Here is a 22,901-nt window from a genome sequence, read left to right on the forward strand (position 1 = left end):
GCCATGTTTTGAGTTAATTGGGGTTTTAAGGGTAGCCTGAGAAACTGAACAAAATGGTTTCAAGTCTAAAGAGGTTACAAATAAACCCTGCAAGTATAGCCCTTTTGTAATTTGTGGCCTGCTGGTCAGTCTTCCTGAGGAGCCACATCTGAGTACCCTAGACTGGGAATGGTCTAGTTTGTCTTGGATGACTCTAACGAGTCCCCAGTGATTCAGCATATTAGGTTACAGTTGTTTTGTAAGTTCTGTGAAGTGAGAGGCAGTCTGACTGGTGCATAAGTATGTCTTCTCTTTGGTATCTAGAGCACAATTACCCAATAGAATATTCTACAGTGATGTAAATGTATAGCATATGACTGTTACTTCCTGATGGGAGAAATATTCTATATCTTTGCCATCCATTATGGTAGCCACTAGCCACATGTGGCTCTTGAGCACTTAAAATATGGCTAGTGTGACTGAGAAACTGAATTTTTAGTTAGTTAATTTTAATTAATTTAAATTTCAGTTTAAATAGCCACATGTGGCTAATGGCTAATATATTGAAGAGCATAGATCTAGAGGTTTGTATTGAGTAAAGTCCTCAATTTTACCAAATCACAGAAATAACAAGTCAAGTTAATGCCTGTTACAGGCTTTCTCCCTTAGCTGATAAAAATGTCATAGAATGTATAGCTCTTAGTTGGATCCTGTTTAGAAAAAAACGGCTATGGCAAGCTTAAAAGACACTTTTGAGACAATGTGGGAAATTTGAACATGGATTGGACATTAGGTGATTTTATGGAATTAGTGTTGACTTTGTTAGGTGTGATAATAGCAGTGGGTTTGTATTAAAATACAACAGTGAGGTTTTAAGATGAAATAATACTATACATAGGGTTTTCTTTAGGGAAGAAAGTATTGGCGAGGAGTGGATGAGACAAAATTGGCCAGTGTTCACAGATGTTTAGCTAGCTAAAGGGCATATGGTGTTTATTATACTGTTTTTACACTTTTGTATGTGATGGAACATTTTCATAATAAGCAATATTGAATTGGGAGAGCTCCTTTTATGTCATAAAATTCATTAATTTTTCCAAGTTCATTTACTCAGCCATTAAATGGCAGAGTTAGGATTAAGATCTGTTATTCGATTGTAAGTTCTACTCATTTTTTATGACATCACACATGATATTTTAGACACATGGTTCTTCATCCCACCTGCTGCATGACCCTTGACAAGTTGTCTTGCACATTTCCCTCTTGTGTGGGTATGGCCAAATTTGGTAGCAGAGATGGCCACGTAGGTTGGCAGAGGATAGAGTCTTTCATGGCAAATTTGATCATGTTGGAATGTTACAGGATGCAGATTTGACGGCTGAATACAAACAGTAGCTTGGGAGGGAAACCAGAGGAGCAGTAGCAGTAGTATATTTGAGAGGATAGGAAGAAGCAAGGTCAGACTCCTAAGAGATCTAGAATGGACAAGATGGGACCAGGTCAAAAGGCTGAGAGCATCGTTTGTGTAGAAAGTAAGGTGCTGACTGCTAATTCTTACTGAGAGACAGCTGTATATTTCAGGGGCAAGTTAACTGACTTGCCATATCGCCAGCTTGTCATTCCTCATTTTTGTGAAATGCATGTACCACTATACCTGATAGTATCTATTTATTTAATGTAAAATAATTGTAATAATATAGAATTTTTATCTAAAAGAGGCTGTCGAGGTCATCTAATTCAACCCATTTATTTCTAAGTGTTACCAAATTCATATTGCATTTCCAAAGGGTAGTTGACATTGAATTATGTGCCATAAGGAACTGAAATTATGAAATTTTAGGTTATGTATGCTCTCAGGAATATTTTGAGATGAGTAGATAAAAGTTATGATTATTCAAGTAATGCAGATATTTTGTTAAATTGATGATTGATTAAAGGGGAGAAGAATAATTTTATTTATAAAATAAAATTTATTTTATGAAATACAATTTATGAACTGTATTTATACTTATACTTCTAGTCTCAGGGCTATTGTCAAACAAGAATTTCTCCCATCAAAAATTGAACAGCCACATAGTGTACATTTTACAAGTGTCCATATTTTATAATTCACCCCAAGAATGGGGGGAATTTCAACAAATAAACAATGCAGGAATAAGCTCGTAAGTGGGATGTTTGTTATTGCCTCACTAGGACATAACCATATAAAAGCAAAGTAAAACAAAACATTATTGAACAGCATCATATTGGCATCGTGATAATTTTCTAATTGTATTTATTTGCACCTTTTGTGGACTATTTGAATATTTCTTTTTAGGTTCCATTTCTGAATTCTTTAGTTAAAGCCAAAAAATACTGAGTTTCTCCTCCTGTACCCAAACTATTCTATAGTCAAAAGCAACAAGCTCACAAAGTCAATTTCTAAGTTTAATGGCAGATATTTGTATTTATTAGGTACTGTTAAGTTGGGACTACTATACTCATTTGTTCATTTATTGATTATTTCGTTATATTTTTTCAATAATTTAACAAACTTACTATGTGTTCCCACTGAGGATAAAAGTAAGTAAGACATAGCCTCTACCCTCATGCTGCTCACATTTTAGCTGAGTAAACAGACATATAAGTAAATAACTGTGATTGAGTGTGTCGATCATTATAATAGCGGCATATGCAAACGGCCATAGGGACATTATGGAGAAAAGGATTAGCTAGGAGATGGACTGGGGTAGGAGTACAGACAGTTTTCATGGAAAAGAACCTTGAAAAATAAATTGAGGTTGATTGTATTTCCTATTATATTAATTTTGGCAACTGTGGGAATCACATTTTAAAAAATCTATAGATGTCATCTGTCTTTACCTTTGAAGGCACTTCTGGTTCCATTTCCCCCACTCTCTGCTACAGATGCTTTTTTGTTCTGCAACCTTTGATCTCTGTCCTATCTGATTTTATTCTTTGGATCCTGGTTGACATCTGGTCCGTTTTAGATGACTGACCTGACTTTGAGCTATCTACTTTTAGTCTGACCTGGCACTCTCAAAGTACTCTGCTTCTGGTAACTGCCCTTCTCCTTGACCTATTACAGCTTCAAGCAAAAGAAACTTCATTTACATGATCTGGGCAGACGTCTAGAATCCTTCTCCAACCTAGGACTCTGGTGTCTACCAGCTAATTTTATTTTTCTGAGATTGAGTATTAGAAAAGAAAGATCTGAGAGAATGTAGATATGATATGGCTAGAGACCAGAGTCCAGGGGGATTGAGAAGGATGTAATAAATTTGGAAAGGTAAATGAAGGCTGGAGGGTAAGAACAATAAAATCTGTGGATTTGGGGCTTTATTTTTCATGCCGAATGGGGCTATAAAAGGTTTTCAGGAGGACTGTGATACCATCACATCTACACTGTAGAAAGATAACAGTGTCATGACTGGACCATAAAGAGGAGAGATTGTAGTCAGGGAGGTCAGTTAAAGGAAAGAGATGATGAAGCTCTGAACTGAGCAAAGCAGTAATGATGGAGAAGAAGAAATACATCAGAAAAATTTCAGAGATGGGACTAATAAGATTTGGGAACTAACTGGAAATTGAGCATGGAGGGAAAGAAAAATATTCAAGATATTTTCCAAATTTTCTGGTATGGGTGATTAGATGGGTTATTTTTCCCTTTGTTATTACAATTGTAATTAATGTAAAAAATTAATAATGTTTGTAGCTATTTGTTTGATGGCTGTCTTCTCCATTTGACTGAACTCCATGAGGTCAGGGACTTTGTCTTTATTGTTTATATCCACACTCCCTGGCACCAAGCACAGTGTCTGGCTAATAGTTTTTGACTAACTGACTAGTTTCATTTGTTCAATAAATTTTATTGATTACAAGGTACTATTCAAGATGAATTTAATACCTTTAACGAAAACATGAAATACACAGGGATGAGCAGGTTCAATGAAAACATAAAGGGTTACATTTTGGACACTCTGAATTGAGCTGTCATGAACATCTTGTTGGAGATATGAAACTATCTAAACTTCAAAAGAGTGATCTTGGTAGCAGGCAATTCAGATTTGGATGTTAGTGAAACCTGAAGCCATGAAATATTTGAGATAAACAGAGTAAGTGAAGTGAGGCATGATAATGGCTAAAATAGAATTCTGGTGAAAGAGGTAAGTAGAGAAAGAAGAGTTTATTAAGGCAACTGAGAAGTGTCCAGAGTTTTAGGAGAAAAATTGGCATATTGTTTTCCTCAAAGGGAAATGAAGAGAGAGTTTCAAGGAGGAGTATGTCTTGAGATACAGTATTTGTGAAAACTGAATCCCTGGAAGAATTCTAGGAAGTCAAGGATTCCTGAAATATTCTATCTTTTTCAGTGTGTGTATGTATATCTCAGCATTTATGTCTGAACTCTTTAATTTATGGTTAAATTACTTTAAACTGTGGCGACTATTACCTCATATCTATGAAATCCAATAAAATTTGCTCAATATGAGTATTGTTCAGTTAATAAGGTCTTAAGATTGTTGCCTGACTATGAACTGTAAGAGGAAAAGATCAAAATTTAGAAAGAATTTTCTACTTTTAGATGAACTATATGTCCTAAATGAATTTTCTCTTCAAGTTTTCATGGTTTATTGCTCTTTTCATTTGAATAAATTTTACTTTTCAGTTGTGATAATACTTTTAAAGCAATTAAACACAAATGAATTTATGCCATTATGAATGATTATTAATGCATAAGAGTATTATTGTAATGTTGGTGAATATACTAGTGTGTGTGGTAGAATGGAGAAGCAGTAAGTCTTTGGTTTGCAAGGCTTTTTGAGTTACTATGAATTTCATTTTAAACAACAATGAAGATTGCAGTTGCTTTTATTCTCCTGATTTTCTTTGGAAAAACAAATTATTTTAACTATAGCCTCGGTTCCTTAACATTCAGTCAATCAGAAAGAACTAAAAGACAGACAAAAAGTAAAAATTTTCTTGGGAAATAGAAGCACTTGAAGAATTATTTGGCTACAGAAATCCATTGCTTATGATATATATGTGTGTGTACCCATGAAGATCTGTTTTGTAGCTCTGAATTTGTAAATTATGTGAGATGCTACTCATTTAGTGTGAGAGATTTCCTTGTAAATAGACTGCATCAATATTGTACTATGCTCCCACTAGATGATCAGTAATTTTGGGCTGAAAGACTAATTGTTGACAAGATTTAGAAATTACCTAATGTTTCAAAAATGCCTGACTTGTTGCAATTATATACAAAATCTAAAGCCTTCTGGTTCTCCATCAATTGTTGCATGTAGTAGAAACTATCCTGGCCATCGGTAGTAAAGTTGGATCTATTGATGTTTTTTGGCTAGGCGCCGGGAAAGTCTTCAATAATGTCATAATCTGTCTAGGTGCCATTAGTCCTGCAGGAGGTTTCAGAGCATGTGGGATATAGATGGGGAAAAAGTCACAAAATGAATGGATAGAATATGTATTTAGGACTAGTCAGGCAGGCAGGCAGGGAAAAACTATAGAAAGAACATTTGCATTTTTGATTTAGGCAAATCTTACCTGGAGTAGGATGGAAGTAACTTAATTAACGGGAATTATTCTAATCACTTTTCCCTTGGATTTCTTGATATATAGAGACATTGATTTTGGGGATGGATAAAAGAAGTGACAAAAAAGAACTCTTGCATTTACTTTTTCTCTTTGTTTGTTTTGTTTTTATTAACCCCATCAATTTCCTCTAACAAATCTCACTGGCTTTGTTGATATCATACTCTTTTTCTTCCAGGCAACATTTTATTCTCTCATGGCTGAGAGAAAACTAAGTACTAGGCCCCACAAGAATGATTATAATATAGCCAGGATTTAAGACAAAAGGCAGTAAGGTGATTTAGAGGTCAAGTGGCCTGAACTAGGCTGGGGAGTAGAAGTATTGTCTACCCATTTAGGTTTAAATGGTTCTAATATTTCTGGCAAGAAGATCCGTATTTATTACCGTGAATTTATTTGAAAATCTTATGATCTGTGCTCATAAGTCTTCAAAATATTTGTTAAATGAGTGAAATGATGAAAATTACATTCAGCAAGATAGGGTTCCATAACCTTAACATAGATCCAGGAGTAAAGGTTATAGCCATCCTAGCGCCTTTTTCCTTAGGAGATCACGTCACCAGTTCTTTTATAGTTAATTCTTCAGGTTGGTGTAAAAGAAATTGTAATTTGAGGGTATTGTGGGGACTCCAAAGTGGCCAAAGATTGCTGCAGTCCTGTGATCCTCCCAGCAGGAGCCACTGAGAAGATGACATGGAACATAAATGCCCTCTTTAAGCATTTCCTAATTTGTCTGCTCATAGTTAAATGTAAATAGTATGGGCCCTTTACAAAGCTGTGAGTTAGACTAAGTTTCTTTTGGAAGCTGGATATTTTTGCTTTATTTTTGAAGACTGCTTGTTACAATTAGAAGTTGTAGATGGAGCCTGGAGAGCCTAGTCTAATATTAAATTGCTTGTCAAGACAAAAGGAAATCGTTGAGTTAAAAATAGATTATCTACTTTTTGTCTCATTCCACTTATATCTGTGGACCCTTTTTTTTAGTATATCCAGAAGGTAAAAATGCTTTTGGCATGTTTGTATTATCAATAAATTATTACTATTTAAATTCTGGGATTTATTTTGGTAAGAGCAGAATTTGAAGCCATCTACTGAGACTTGAAATTAGAGTACAATACAGGAATTAATAACCTGTAATTTAAATCTTTTTGTTATTGAAGTCTATCATACTTTAAAGGGTTTATTGAACTGACACACTTGATTTGAATATACTCATTACTAACAAAGCTAGTTAAGAAAATTGATTCTAAGTTCAACTTTGGTGTGTCCTTTACTTAAACATTCTATGCACAGTGTAGAAAATGCCTGACACCCTCTTTTGGTCTCAAGTCATAATCCTAATTTGGAAGGGGGCATAAAAATAAAGAGAGAATGTTAAATTATCTTCTAAAAGTATCAGTCACAGTGTACCCAGAAAAGACTGAACAGATGAGAAAAAACTAAGCTAAGTTGGCCGTGAGCTTCATTTTCTTGCACCTAATTCTTGCCATCTTTTTTGCCTGGAATAACCCATGCCTCATTTCTATCTTGGCTATTGTAAATAGTGCTATTATGAATTTTGGGGTGAATGTATCTTTTCAAATTAGAGTTTCCTCTGGATACATGCCCACGAGTGGGACTGCTGGATCATATGGTAACACTATTTTAGTTTTTTTAAGGAATCTCCATACTGTTTTACATGGTGGCTGCACCAAATTACATTCCCACCAGCAGTGCAGGAGGGTTCCCTTTTCCCCACGCCCTCTCCAGCATTTGTTGTTTGTAGACCTTTTGATGGTGGCCATTCTGACCGGTGTCAGGTGATACTTCATTGTATGCTTGATTTGTATTTCTCTAATAATTAGAGATATTGAGAATCTTTTCATGTGCCTGGTGGCCATCTGTATGTCTTCGCTGGAGAAATGTCTATTTAGGTCTTCTACCCATCTTTTGATTGTCCAGGTTGGTGAATTCACATCCCAACTTCCAAACCCTGTAGGTGGAACACTCTAAAGTATGTTCCATACAGTCTCTCAGGTGTTCCCAGAGGGGAGGAGCCCCAATCGCCCACAGTGGTACTCTGTTTACTAGGGTACCCTGTGTTGCTTTCTTTCCCATCCTTCCTTTTCCTCACTCCCTTACTGGTGCTCCTGAAATCACTTACCCAATAGATTACTTGTGCTCAAATCTTCCTCTCAAGATCTGCTCTGGGTATAATCTATGCTAAGATATGGACCCTAAATAGAGCCTGGATCTTGGATTAAAGAGCAGTCTTCTTGCAGATTTTCATGTGGTTGTTTCTCACTGTTTCTCATGTTTTCAAATGCCTCAACTTGGAGTTATGGGATTTTATTAGAGTTGGAAGGACTTGTTACCAATTGATAACTGCCACTGTTCATGTTTGTACCCACTACTGGCCTTCCTGCTGCTATGGCTCTTTCCTGCTCCTGCCTCCCGTACTGCGAGCTGAGTGTCAATTTGAAAATCTTGGCTGAGGTTTTTTAAAAAGTTTAGCTGATAATAATTTTAAGTATTTGTCCCCGCACAGCGAAAACACATTTTCCTGGCTTAAAGGCCTTAAAGATACAAAGAAGTCCATCTCCAATGGCAAATTCTCTGACTGATCGATCCATGGGGAGGTGGTAGGGTGGTCTGGTCTGGAGAAGCCTTTTTTTGCACCCTCAGATTTCATCATGTTGGGTGTAAGGCTGAATCTGACCTTTTGTTATTTGTTCCCATAAATGATTTTGTCTTCACTTTCTTGCCAGTGAATTGCTTGAGTTGAAAGTTGAAGTTCCTGATAAAACTTTAAATCTATTTTTTTAAAAAGTGAAATTCATTTATCGAGGAACTGAAATCATTAATTATGTTGTAGCTCCTTATCTTTTTTATGATACAAGTATTGCTGTGGGTATCTTGCTCTAAAACATCTGCTCAGTAGTCCGTTATAGTGGCACAAGAAGGCTTTTACATGAAGTCAATAAAGTAGCAGATGCTTCTTAATGACAACTTCCCAATTCATTTAGGAAACAAGTCAGTTCTGAATTTGGTTTTTCCTCCAAGTGGGGCAACTGTGCAGGCGAACAATTCTAAAGAGGTTAGAACTGACAAATCAAGTCACTGTATAATTTTTTTTAGGGTGCTGCAAGTTAGTCTAAAAGCCTTATCTAATAGCACTTTAATAAAATTAGCATTTTCCTTACTATGCAGATCATCCTTTACCATTATAAGTAACCAGGAAAACACATTAATTCAATATTATCAGCTTAAGCTTCTTTTATTTTCTTCTTTGGAAACTTCTGTTGAATGTTGATTTATCATTAGCATTACAAATAGAAAAAGTGGTTGAATGCCCAGGCTTGGAAATGGAAAATGGCGGTCCAGCAATTAGAAGTCAAACACAGTTCCTTCCAGGAGTGATTTCTGTCACCTCAGAGACTGATCCTGAGGCCCTGGTGGTGTCCAGTGCCACTCTGCACCATCTTTGCAGGGCTTGCCTTCTCAGTACAGTAGGCAGTCATCCCCCCAGTGTGTTCTGAAGGTGCCAGAAAAGCCACTGCTGCTATCCCTCTCTCCCATGCCTTGTTCTCTATTACAGTAACTGCGCGGAGAGTGATGCTTTGAGATTTTCCTGTTTAAGGAAACTTTTTCAAAGGCAAAGACTCTTGGTAAGATTAACATGTCCAGGCTATAACAGTTACTGTTGGTGAATTTGTCAAGTCTCTTTACTCTGAAAATCAGGAGGGCTGAATTTTGAAGTCTTGTGCTGAAAGAGGAAAGAAAATAAAGCCTTTAAAAGGTAGGTATAGGAGCTGCTGAAGAGCAATTTTGTCTTCTTCATAATTTTTTTTAGCAATGGTGCAGGTCATCAGCAGAGTCTTTAAAGTGGATGCATGCACCCAGGGAGCTTGCAAAATAACCCAAAGACATGTGGGAAATAGCATTAGAACTACTTTTTATACTTTTGTTTACTTTTTTAAATGAAGGTTTACTAATATTTGAACAGGCCTCACACTGGATCCTCACACAGTTCACTCGTCAGGAGACCAAGAGTCCTATATGTTACTCAGGGCATCCAAAAGGGAGTGGGCACCAGATGCTAGGAAGGGGCTGACAGTGGTGCTTCACTCCTTCAGGCTTTTATTCTGTATCATAGCTCACTGTTTCCTTGATTTACCTGGGTGATCTCATCCAGTATTAGTTAACGCAACTCTTATTTGTCAGACCAGGGGCTTTAAAGATCCCTGCACAGGCACTCTAATGAACAAAAAAAAGGCAGTATGTAAAAACAACAGTATAATCAGTTCTTTCCAAACACTGGTTCTCCAAATTTGAAATTAAGATTATTTGAGACAGAATTTATATTTCCTATTGCTAATGATGACCCTTAGCCTGTGTGTCTGTTGTACCTCATGATCATATCAATCTCTCTAAGTTGATTAGCAACTCACTGAAAAGTATCAAGAAAAATGAAGACAAACCTCTTACAACTGAAGAAGGAGAGTGAAATGTGAGTGTCATGATTTACTAAGCACGGCTAGTGATATCCGTCTTCCATGGGGATCTGTGTCTCTTTTTCAGCTATTGCAACCATTAACATAACCTATCAAAAAGAAAAGAACTGAAGTCACACCTTTGAAATGCCATATCATAATTAAGATTTAAAACACCCCTCATCCCCCTCCCAGAACAAACCTGTAGTATATTCAACCAGGTTGCTCTCATCAAAATATTACTGGCAAAAAGGGTGTCTGAACCATTAACAAAACAAAAAAAAACTATATTTTTCAATAACTCTTTATTTACTGTGTTGATTTACACATTTGGAACCCAGGGCTCTTTGTCTCTATGCAGATTAGAACAGGATTCCTTTTGAAGAGAAAGGAAGTCACCTCTGGCTCTTCAGAGTTGACTTTGAATTAAGGCTGTGTCCCTGCGCTGGAGAGAAAGGCAGGACTACTGGGCAGGCAGGATCTGGGCCACGTGGTGTCCAAGTGTCTAATCATCTGGGACTGTGACAGGGCTGGCTATTCAGCCGCACCGCTATGGAGCCAGGAGCCCAGGGATAGTCAGGCAAGTCTGTGCTCATTTGCATGCAATTTACATGTGTGACCCTTTAGGTGGTAACTTTTTCAATGAGTACTTTACAGAAGGAAGTGTGCAAGGAAACTTTTTAAAGGCTGGAAGAATTTGTTAGGAAGAAGCTTGAGTGATTAGAGGTGACGGGTGACACAGTCTAGGTGATAATCTGCTGAACTTGGACAAAAAAATTGTTCCTAAAAGTCTATCTGGGTAGATGATATGGTCATTGAACTAATAATAAACCTTGGGGAATGACGATTAGGATATTAAAAGGGCCAGTCCTACATAAAACTGGTTTATAATTGAAGGAGCTGAAACAAAAAAGGTTAAAACTTCATGTACGAAATTTATAGGTGCAGTAAAAATTATATATACTCCAGAACTCTGCATTTTCTCTAGTAGCACTTATTGTGATGATAATCTTAATGATTTGTGTGATTATTTGTTTATCATGTCTCCTCCCTTTAGGGCACAATGTCTACTGTTGTTCTCCTCCCTGTCCCCAGATCCTAGGAGAGTCTAGAACAAGGGTTGGCAAACTGTGTCCAGCTTCCTATTTTAGTACAACTCACTAGCTAAGAACAGTTTTTGCATTTTTATATGGTTGAAAAAGAATCAAAAGAATAGAAATAAAGTTTCATGACACACTAAAATTATATGAAATTTAAATTTTAGTGTCCGTAAATAACATTTTATTGGAACAAAGCCACACACGTTAAGTTTACATATTGTCTAAGCTGCTTTCATGCTACAGTGGCAAAGATGAGTGGTTTTGATGGAGACATATGGTTCACAAAGCTTAAGCTATTTACTACCTGGCCCTTTAAGAAAATGTGCCAACCCTTGATCTGAAACATGGAAGATATCCTATAACATTTGATGAATGAATACACTAATCAGTATTCCTACTATGTGTCAGATAGTTTTGCATTTTATCTTGTTTAATACACTTTAAACAAGGGGAAAGTGCCTTCTTTCAACAAATAAGGAAACTGAGGCTCAGAGGGATTAAGTGGTCTGTCTATCCAGTGAGTGCCAGGAATTGAACCCAGGTCTAACTCAAAGTTCCATGCTCTCTTCCATATTTGACTATACTGTGTTTCTCTAATATCTAGGTATCTTTATCTGGGGTTTGAGTGTACTTGTAGAAAGATGAGGACTTTCATTGTGCTCTCATTGCTACTTGAAATGGCATTATATAAAAGCAGCTCTACATCTTTGTCCTAGCATGTGCATGGTGCCTGGCACGTGGCAGGGACTTGTGGAACAAATTAAGGGGTTCTCCTGATAAAAGAGCCAGCAAACAAATAAATCCCTGTTTACACCTGCATAATTCAGAGAGAGTTTTGAGGAAGGGGAAGGAGCTCATGGCTCCCTCAAAGGTCCTCTAGAACAGTCCTCTGCTGATTCCTAGACTTGATGTTTCTTGTACACACAGTAAGACAGCCTCCTCTGATGTTACTGCAATGCTTGCCTTTTGGTCTATTTTATCAAGACCATATCATTTTCACTCTTTGGCAATGAAATTTGCTCATTTCTGATCTGAGTATAGAAAGTTTATTCATATACTGAAGGAATTTGCAGTTTATTCATCAAGACATATAAAAATCTCACTTGTTTAAATTAGGGTAGTGCTATCTCTTACCTTAGAAAATGACTTCAGCCAGACTTCAGCCAGTTGGATTCAATTATCATCATTCTTTGAAGGCTTAGAATTTATCATCCCCTCAGGAAATCTAATGTAACATACTAAGATAGAAAAAAAATAGAAAAGGGGGAAAGTTCATCAAATGGAGACACAGGTCCTTTAATAAGGTTCTGCTTACTACTTATAAAAGTACAATAAAATGAAATTAAGGAAGGCGTTAAGTCACACTCACAGGAATGGGCACACTAAGGCCTATGGGCCATAGCTTGCTTTTGTAAATAAAATTTCACTGGAGTATAGCCATGTCTGTTTGTTTACATGTTACCAGTTACCATGTTAGCTGCTTTCATGTTACAGTGGCAGAGATCTTATGGCCCACAAAGCCTAAAATATTTACTATCCATCCCTGTAAGAAAATGTTTGCAGACCTCTGGAACTAGGGATATCAGAAAAATTAGAAGAACTAGAATTGTTTAATATGGGAAAGAGAAATCTGGGGATGATAAATTGGTTCATATTTTTGAGAGTGTATTATATAAAATGTGACTTGTTTCTTAATTTTCTACAAGGATAAACCTAGTGGAACTGATTTACCCTGTAGCATAAGGAAGAATTTTGGGGCTTTGGAGTTAAAACATGGAAAGGTGGTTACATGTGGTGCAAAATTTACTCCTTTTTGGCACCCCAAATTCCACTGTTAAGGATTCCTTTTGATTAGGATTATCAGTTACAAATCCACTGCTGAATGGAATAATTGATAAAGGAATAACATACTGAACTATCAGTAAACATTGAAATTTTCATGGGAATTAATCGATCAATTAAAAGGAAAAGGAGAAAATGGGGGCTATTTTTGGATAGGAAGAGATAAAGGAAAGGGTCAACAGAAGAGCCTCTGTCCCTGGGAGTGGTGGTGTTGAGCTGATGTCTTAGGTTAATGGAGGTGCATTTGGCTCCCACGGAGAGGAGGCCAGATGAGACAGTGATACTCTTGAGGACACAGATAAGCAGCCAGTGAAGTCAAACTTCTTTATGGTATAATTTTGAGTGTTAATGATTGGGCTTTCCTGATACTATAATCCCACAGACCAGAAAAGTAAAGAATCCCCACAGAGACCCTACACATATATGTGAGGCAAGGCGTCCTGGAGTAGTCTGCTGACCCCTGTATTAGCATCACTGGGAAAGTTGTAAACAACATAGATTCTTAAATCCATCTCAGAACTGCTGAGTTCAAAAGCAAAAGTTTGGGAGTGGAGTGCAACAATACAAATGTTCAATATCCCCTACGCCTCTACCCACCCCTCTCCAATCTGATGGTTTTTGCAGAGTGAAAGAGCCCTGAGTTTGCAGCCTGAGGGGTTTAGGTTTGTGTTCTGGCTCAGTTTCTTACTTACTGTGTAACCTTGGGCCTTCCTCCTAGAGCAGAGGAGCAAATGGCATAGTGTACACAAATGTGCTTAGAAAAACTGTAAACTGTTGTAACTGACGCTGGTCTTTTCATGTAACATTCTAAGGGTAACTCTGAATAGAAACACATTTGACTGATTCTGAAGCTCAGCATACTAGGTAAAAGTCTCTCCCTCTTCCTTTAATTAGTTGTGATTTCTATAGCCCTTCTGAGCCTTTCTCATTTTTTTCTAAGAAAATAATGATTTTATATATTATTCTGATGTAAGGCCTAATCATTATTGGCATATGTTAGATGCCACTAAGCATTATTACTATTCTCTCTTGCCAAGGAACCTGTGTCCTCTGGCAGGGAATCTAAGAGACTCTCTTCTGCAGCCTGCCTTGCACTCAGCCTGTTTGCTGCTGCCCGGCCCTGGGCTCAAGTTGTCTTGCTGTCTCCTGCACGGTCCTGAAGGAAACAGGGCCTACAAAGCACATTGGAACCAGCTATAAACATCCAGAAAACTGCCAGATGTGCTTTGGCGGGTTTCTGCGTCCCCTTCTTCCTGCTTGCCCTTGAGCATGCCAGGCTGCAAAGGATTTAATCCCACACAGGAGAGAGATTCTTTCTCTCAGAGGGAACCCATGTTGGCAGTGCTGATGCTAATTCACTCCCCTCTGATGGAGCTGACAGAGCAAAGAATGGCACCTCTTTTTTTCCTTTTTTTTTGAAAATCAGGAGTAGTGATGTTACAGGAAAGGGGGAGCCTGAGATGTATTCTTGGGATCATCTTGGTAGCACCCTTTGTTGTTTCAGTGTCGCTCTGGATGCTGTCAGACACATGCCTGCCTTGTGTTGAACCCTCTCTTATGTGCTGGATACAACATTTACAGTTGCTAAAAGAATGCCATCACTTGCAAAGTTTTTTGTGAAAATCACGTACTCAAAAGCCATAGAGATCATAAAACAAAGAGTCCATTCTTGGAGTAAAAATAGTAAAAAAAAAACAAAAACAAAAACAAAAACCCACCCCACTGTAAATAATGAGCACTGCTTATGTAGGGGCCTACATAGGTTATTTTTATAATTCATTTAAAATGTTTTAATAATTAAAATTCTTTCCTAAGGAATTGATTTTTCAATGGTTTGTCCAAAGGCTTCATCAGTCTTTATCACTTATGAAAATATTAAAAGGATGTTGGCTCAGGAAAATCAGGTGAAGTTTGTTACACAACCTATCTTTTCACTCTGGCTTCTTGGCTATGATACTGTCCCATAACTGTTAGGTTTGAATTAAGGACCTGACTGGTGGAAGATAAACAAATAGGTCTTTTCCTCAAGGGACATTATGAAGAAAGCTTGTTACTTATGTTTGCTCAGCAATAGTAATAGAGATTTTTAGTGATAGAAGAAAAGTTTTTCCTCCTTCAATTACCTTTTCCTGTAGGCTCAATAGAGATATGGATCTCATTTCCTAAGCCCAATATGCTATTTGGGTTTGCTTTCAATAAAATATCTATGAAGTGTCTTCAGCATGATCACTATTTAATGAGATTTAGTTGTAAAGCTTAATTCATATCAGATTTTCTAAATGAGAGATCACTGTCAACTTATTGTTAATTGAATTCAATAAAATCAAGGTTTCTATAATTAATGTGAACCACTTAATCTTTTAGCTCCTTGAATGAATGTAATTTTCTAAACACAGGTATCTTCTCATTTAATGAAATAGCAACATTTTAAGGAAAATAAATGTACATGTGGCTCCTTTTTCTGTTAACTCTTAATATCAAGTTAAATATGCCCCAAACCTTTAAAAAAGACATAATAAAAGAAAAATAATAAAACATTAACACACTTATTCAAAATGTTAATAGTAGTCCTATGGTGTCTAGAACATCAGTCCAAATCAAGTATATAATAGTTAAGAAGTGGCATTCAGTAGTACGAAGAGCAGTGGTTTCAGTGTCAGTAGGTATGAGTCATAGGCCTGCCTCTGCTCCTATTTGGGTGACATTGGGTAAACCACCAACCTTTCTGGGCCTTCTTGTTTTGATCAGTAAGGTGAGTGTTGGGCCAGATGGAATGATTCAAGTGCCTTTCATAGTTAGAGTTCTGTGATTCTGTATACTATTACATGGTATCAGAAACTTGTTACCTTAAACATTTTTGACAATTAAAATATTCCAAAAAGTTGATAGAATGATATAAAGAACACCTGTGGATCCATCAGTCAACCCAACAATCATCACTCTGTGGCCATCCGTGCCCCTTCCTCACCTCCAACCACTGACCCCTCTCCTGTGTTACTGTAAAGCAAGTTCCAGGCATTAGACTCTCTTCATCAACATAATCCCTCTACCATCTGTACTGTTACCCCCTGAGGTCTTAGATATTTTATTTTTAATAAATCTCAAATTGCTCTGCTATTTTTTCCTTTTCATTTTTAATAGACATTTCTAAGATAATTACAGATTCACAGGCAGTAATAAGAAATAATCAGAAAGATCCCATGTACTTTTAATCCAGTTTCCCACACTGGTAACATCTTGCATAATTATAGTGTAATATCACAACCAGGATATTGGCATCAATACAATTCAGTGATCTTATTCATATTTCCCCCTTTTAATTGTACTGATCTGTGTGTGTGTGTGTGTGTGTATACTTGGCTGTATACAACTTTATCGCATGTATAGGTTCATGTTATCTACCACCATGGTCAAGATATAGAGCAGTTCCACCGTCACAAGGACTCATGTTGCCCTTTTGTAACCATACCCAACTCCCTCCACCCACCCCCTTAATACTAGTCTGCTCTCTGTTCTTGATTTCTAAAATTTTGTCATTTCAAAACTGTTCTCTAAATAGAATCATACAGTCTGTAATTTTTTTGGATTGGCTTTTATCACTTGCATAATTCCTGAGAGATTCACTCAGGTGGTTGAGTATATCAACATTTTGCTCGTTTCATCGCGGAGCAATGTGGGATGGTGTAACAGTTTGTTTAACCATGACCTGCTAAGGGACATATGAACTGTCTCAAATTTTTGGCTAATCTGAATAAAACTGCTATGAACATTTGTGTACAGGTTTTTCATTTCTCTGGGATAAATGCCCAAGAGTGTAATTGGTGGATTGTATGGTAATTACATGTTTAGTTTTATAAGAAACTGCCATATGGTTTTCCAGAGAGGCTGCACCATTTTATATTCCAAGCAGCAGTGTACGAATGATCTAGTTGCTCTGCATCTTCACCAACATTTGAAGGTGTCACTGTTTGTTATTTTAGCCATTCTGATATATGTGTTGTGCTATCTCATTTTACTTTTAATTTGCATTTCCCTGATGGCTAATGATATTGAACATCTTTTTCATTTGCCTGTTTGCCATTTGTATATCATCTGTGGTGATCTTTTGCATTTTTACTCCTCCATTCACTTCTCTTAAGACTTTAGGTCAGGGTAGGCTTGCTGGTTAATCACCTATGAAGTTTGTTATAATATACTTAAATGAGAGGAAACAGATCTGCTACTGACATAGAAAATGCTGCTTACCATGGTTCTCAGCTCAGTGTTAGAGTTTCTGGAAATACAAAGATGAATAAAACAAGAACCTTGGTCTTGAAGTTCTAAAACCATCTGGCACTTTGAGAAAGGGAAGCAGAAAATATGTAGAAGTTTAGAGATTTCCAAACTGCATAACTTCAAGGGATGATATTTGCATGGGCATCATATAGGTGACCATGGATGACAGAAAGATCCTAGCAGACACAGGCCAAGAATTCAATTTAGTTAGTATGAGTTAAGGATGCAATAATGTCTTTGCCCATAAATAGCTGCCCAGAGCAAGGGCCTGAGTGACATAGCAGCACTCCCTATTAGAGGACAGGTACTCTAGCCTTCAAACCCCACAAATGTACTCAGCTGCCAGTGAGAACCATGACTGGAGTAAAACTTCTCATAGGCTCTTTAAGAAGCTTTTTCTGTCCCCTCTCTCTTATTCCTTGGACCTCCTAACTGTTCCAGAGAATCTGGATCTATGTCTAATTAATCACCCGTTTCAAGTTCCTGGTATTAGCCCCAACATACCTAAGTGCTTAGTTTGAGTTTGAGTGAAGGACAGTCTTTCCAGGAATTTTATCCTCCCTAGCAGGACTGAGTCATAGGCAATCTGTTTCTGCAGCTTTATGCAGAAATTAATGACCCAATTCAGTGTTTACTTACAAACTGGACAGTGATGGTCTAAGAAAAGAAATAGCTCAATAAAGAAGAGTAGAGGATAAATACACAGAAAGCTAATTTATGGTAAAAGTGGCATTATAATCAGTGGGAAAAGATGGACTATTAGAAATCATCTGGGAAAAATTCTTACCTCACGCTATATACAAAAACAAAATTAGTATGGATTAATGATCTAAATGTCAATTTTAAAAGCACGTGTATGAGAGAGAAAGAGAGAGTATGTGTGTGTAGAATAAAAGAGTTGAACACTTTTCTAACTTTCAAGCATGAAGTGGAACCTAGCAGGAGCCCTTCTAATGAAGACAGGTAACTCAGAAGCTGCAGATAGAAAATGTATCTGCTTTGACTACATTAAAAGATTTGACTACGTTAAAGTAAAAAAAAATCTTTATAATAAAATGTACAAGAAACAAAGTTAAAACTGAGTGAAAATATTTCATACACACATGTCACACACATCCTTGCATACTTCTGTTTTTCTGTGCTGCAGGTATTTATATGTATGTATTTCCAGTAATAAGTTATTATTTCTAATATAAAAAGTTTATATAATTCAATAAGAAAGTGGAAATTAAGTATCAGAAAAACAGGCAAAGAATAAGAACAGGCAAATCGCAGAAGACTACAAATTACCAATGAATATATGAGTAGATACTTGCTTTCACTAGTAATCAAGAAACTAGAAATTAAAACAAAAAACTGACATTTAAAAATTCATCAAATAGACAAAAATTAAAAACAAGTAATATTCAGTATTTATGGGATATGGGAAAGGGCATTCTTACACATTTTTGCTGGGAATATAAATTGATATAGCCTCTTTCTGAGCACAAATTGTCAGTATCTATTGAAATTTAAAATGTACATACCCTCTCATAAAATAATGTCACCTTTTGAAATCTGCACCATAGAAAAATCGAGGTGTATAAAGATGTATGTGTTTAGATATTCACTGCAGCATTAGTTGTAGTAGCAGAAAATTATAGTTAATCTAAAATATCCAGCAGGATGGAAATGTTTAAAAAAACCCTACAAAACTACAGCATAGTCATACATTGGTATACAGTGAAGCCATTAAAAGAAGAAACAAAATCTACAGCACAGACATGGCAGCATGTGGTAGTATGTCCCTGAGTGAAAAAAATCAAATCAAGGAACATATGTGTATACAGCATGATTTAATTGGGAATGCCGGTGTGAGAGGGTAGGTGGGTGTGTGTGTGTTTATGTGTTTGTAGACCAAAAAATTAAAAAGCCTGAAAAAATACACAGTGACCTATTAAAAATAATTACAAATCCGAGGTTACTACAGTGCTGGGATGTGGGGAGTTTCACTTTTTTTTTAAAATGTTCTTGTGCAGTGTTTGCAATATTTTAAATCACAATGATTTTATAATGTTAAGAAAGAAAAGAAATTATAAATGCTAAACAACCTAATCTTTGACTAAAAAGAAAGAATTTTGGTTAAGAGAATTTCTTTAAAAGAAGACATATTTTTCTTTGCCTAATGAAAATTTAAATATACAAAGAGAAAAACCTCTTCCTTGCTACTGTATTAATTTTCTGTATCTGGAATATTTATTTCAGTGATTTCTCTCTGGTTATTTAATTCACTGTATTTAATTGATAGTGTTTACTGGAGTTTAGTGAAAACCTACTTTGTAAATATCTCCAGTTGTGATTTATCTAGTGTAATATCTCCTCCAATGAATTGACTGTGAGTGGGGAATTAGTAAAGCAGATAACAGATCTGGAGAGTGGTCTGTGGCTTTACTTATCTCCACAGGAAACCTTATTTCATATTGATAAGGTATGAAATCTTTCCTGCAGCTCTTCCCAATTGTTCATTGTTGTAGTTACTGTTTTAATGAGAGGTAGGATGGAGCCAAACCAACCTGCTTCTTTCCCTCCACTAATTTACTATCAAAGGAAACTCTTCAACCCAAATAAATAAGTGAATGTGGATGGAACCAGATTCTGACTGAACGTGTGCAATTAATTGCTTCCAAACATTAACATACATTCTGAAGAAACCCCACACATAATAATAATTAAAAAATCAACTGGTGGAGAATGATTAGGTGAGAAGTGAGCTGGCTAGAACCATCTTTGTTAACAAAATCCTGTTTAAGTTGACATTAATATTTGCCATCTACTCTATTATAAATCAAGATTTATTGTAGAAATATACCAAAGATAGCACAATAATAAAGAAAACAGATTCATCTCAGGTTTTGAAATGTACCTAACAAACTCAACCTCTTGCAAAATAACTTTCTTATTCAAAATGGAACTGGGAATTGTTCAGCACACAATGAATCATCTTTTGGCAAGTACAATAGAATCTTTAGGGACATTTCACAGTCTCTTGTTCAATTGTTAGGATGTTTTTAGCTTTCACAGGTAGGGAAGAAGGTAGCTTGTATAGCCATCATCTTGTTGCTAAAATTGTCCAGTAAAGATTTTTCAGTTGCTCTTGCAATAGATCTTTTTGCTTTTTTTTTCCTTCCTGTTTTTTTTTACCCAGAGCTGCTTTGTCTCTCGAAAGCAATCTGGAATTACTTAATGCTAATGTTTTCTGGTTTTACTATTTACCCAGGACTCAAATGTTAAACATTAATGTGGGAAACTCCCTTTTCCTTACCTCATAGTCCTATGTTTATTTAACTGTTATTTTGCAAGAAGAAAACCTCATCTTTCTCTCTTCGTGTTAATGTACTTCTTTTTATTGACAAACATATTTTGTTTTTGTATTTGCTGTTTTTCAGGAGGCTTTAGAGCCACCTCTGGATGATTTTGAGTTGACCGAGACTGCCACGGCAACCGAAGTGATTAAATATGAGTATCATGTCTTGTATTCCTGTAGCTACCAAGTGCCTGTGCTTTACTTCAGGGCAAGCTTTTTAGGTAAGACCATGTTGGAAGCTAAATGTAAATTCATAACATTTACATATAAGGCAGAAAGCAGATTTGGAAAATTATTCTTGAGAGAAAAAAATAGAGTTAAAAATAAGAGAACTGTGGGTGAGGTAAGGTTTTACCAGTAAATTTTCTCATACTTTAGAAAGAGTATCAAGACTTCAGAGTGAATGATATCATCCCAGCCTTAAGTCTCAGCTTCAGATTCTTGGCTTCCTGCCCAACGTTGACTAAGCCCCCTGGCCCTTTTTCTTTACTTTCAACAAGTAGGAACAACTTAAAGCTACAATGTTTATTTACTTCTAACTTTACAGTAAAAATTTCTTTCAATCGCAAGCCATCCCATTAATTCGAAAGTCCCTATGTCTTCTTTCCCAAACACTAATTATTATTTCACGAACTGTTTATCTGTCCATTGAAGCTATATTTTAAAATAGCACTAACATTTCCTCTGGCCATCTATACATTTCCAGTGCCTCAGCTTCTTGGGATGCTGTTACTCAACTCATTCCCCTTGCCAAGAAGGTGAAACACCCTGTCTCCTCTGAGGCCTTGGCTAATAAAGCTTATTTAATCAGCAGCCACATGGCGTCCTCACCCTGCTGTGCAGCCTGGACCCCCCCCACTCACCCCACCCACCTATGTCCTCTGACTAAACTGGGTCAGCATTTTGAGGCCCCTCCACCGTGGGCTCAGGGACAAGATGAGATACCAACTCAGCCCACCCCTACCCTACTTCTCCTTTTCTATCTGGACTTAGCAGCATTTTGCATTTTGAACAGCCTTGTAACCTTTTTCAGATAGCTAAGACATCTGAATTTAGCCAGTGATATTTTATTTTTAATTAAAAAGTAGCTTAAGCTGCTTTGAATGTGTATTTGGTAGATTTAATCACTTGCTGCCTTATATTGTTTAATAGTCTTCTAATTTTGCAGTGTTGGTGGTTTAACAAGCACTTAGTATTTAAAACACAAGAACAAATTCTTATAGGCTCCCCAGTGAGAAGATTTTAATCTGAGGTGCAGTTCCTAAGAACTGACAATTTGGGGTAAATTTTCAACATGGGACATGGGGACTTGAGGACACTGATAGTTCACTAATTCACAAACTCTTGCTGCAGGTTTGTCCATATGATTATGACAGGCCTTAAAAACACTCACTTTATTGTAATTCTATTTGGTTTGGAGCCCAGAGGTTAAAAGAAGTTTCGTATTAGTGAGCTGTGTTATACTAAAAAGTAGGAGATGTATTTATTTACCGGGGGTGGGGAGAGAAATGCCTTTCTTGGTTTTGGTTTGCAGTGGCTCTGCCTGGTACCTTCTAGATTCAAAGCCATGCCGAGGCTGCAGGTAGAGGAAATAGAACACTACTTCTTCAATACTGTACTTTCATATAATTAGTATTCACCATAAGCAGTTAATCACCAGAGGAGAGCTCCCAGAGACAAAACAAGTTGTTTAGCTTGTCAGCATTAGGGAATCTGAGGTGTTGAAACATGACTGCTTCTAGCTGCAAGTGGGTTTTGCCGAGGCTGGTGGATGAGCTCATGTGTGTGCTTTGCTCTTACGTGCCAACAGCTCCCCTTACAGTACGGCACGGTAATTGTTCCTGCAAGTCCAATTATGTTGTAATGAAATTTGTATACTTCCTAAGATCTTTTCTTCATAGTGGTTTTCTATTTCTTAAAGAAAAAATACTAGCATTTTGGGGTTCTATTTGTATATTTTTAGAATGCCCTTCATTTATGCCTTTATAAAAGAAACCAGAAAAGTCATTTATTTTGTGTGGAAGCATTTCTTGTTCTCCACCCTCTCTGTTCTGAGTTATTTAGAATGAGCATTAGGGATTTTTAAATTCTGGAATTCACTTAGCGGTTTTTCAGGTACACATTAAGGTATCAAATTTAATTTTTGCAAAGCATACTGAATGTTTTCTTGTGGAGAAACATGAAAAAACGGTTCTTTCCTTTATCATATTCTAATAATTTCTTTTTTACCTAACTTAACCTAATGAGTGTTCTAAAAATGTATCGCCCTTTATTCTGGAG

The 22,901-nt window shown here is 36.6% G+C and overlaps 1 protein-coding gene across 3 annotated transcripts in view; it reads left to right on the forward strand.

The window, feature by feature from the left end:
• ATG10 (autophagy related 10) overlaps positions 1 to 22,901 on the forward strand; it is a 210,416-nt gene that overhangs the window by 102,329 nt on the left and 85,186 nt on the right. For all 3 annotated transcript variants that reach the window (XM_074360322.1, XM_074360323.1, XM_074360324.1), the window contains exon 4: positions 20,704 to 20,842. In XM_074360322.1, the coding sequence (XP_074216423.1) occupies positions 20,704 to 20,842 (139 nt within the window). The remainder of the gene's footprint in view (positions 1 to 20,703; positions 20,843 to 22,901) is intronic.

The sequence above is a fragment of the Camelus bactrianus genome, chromosome 3 (assembly GCF_048773025.1).
Source record: "Camelus bactrianus isolate YW-2024 breed Bactrian camel chromosome 3, ASM4877302v1, whole genome shotgun sequence".
Classification (NCBI taxonomy): Eukaryota; Metazoa; Chordata; class Mammalia; order Artiodactyla; family Camelidae; genus Camelus; species Camelus bactrianus.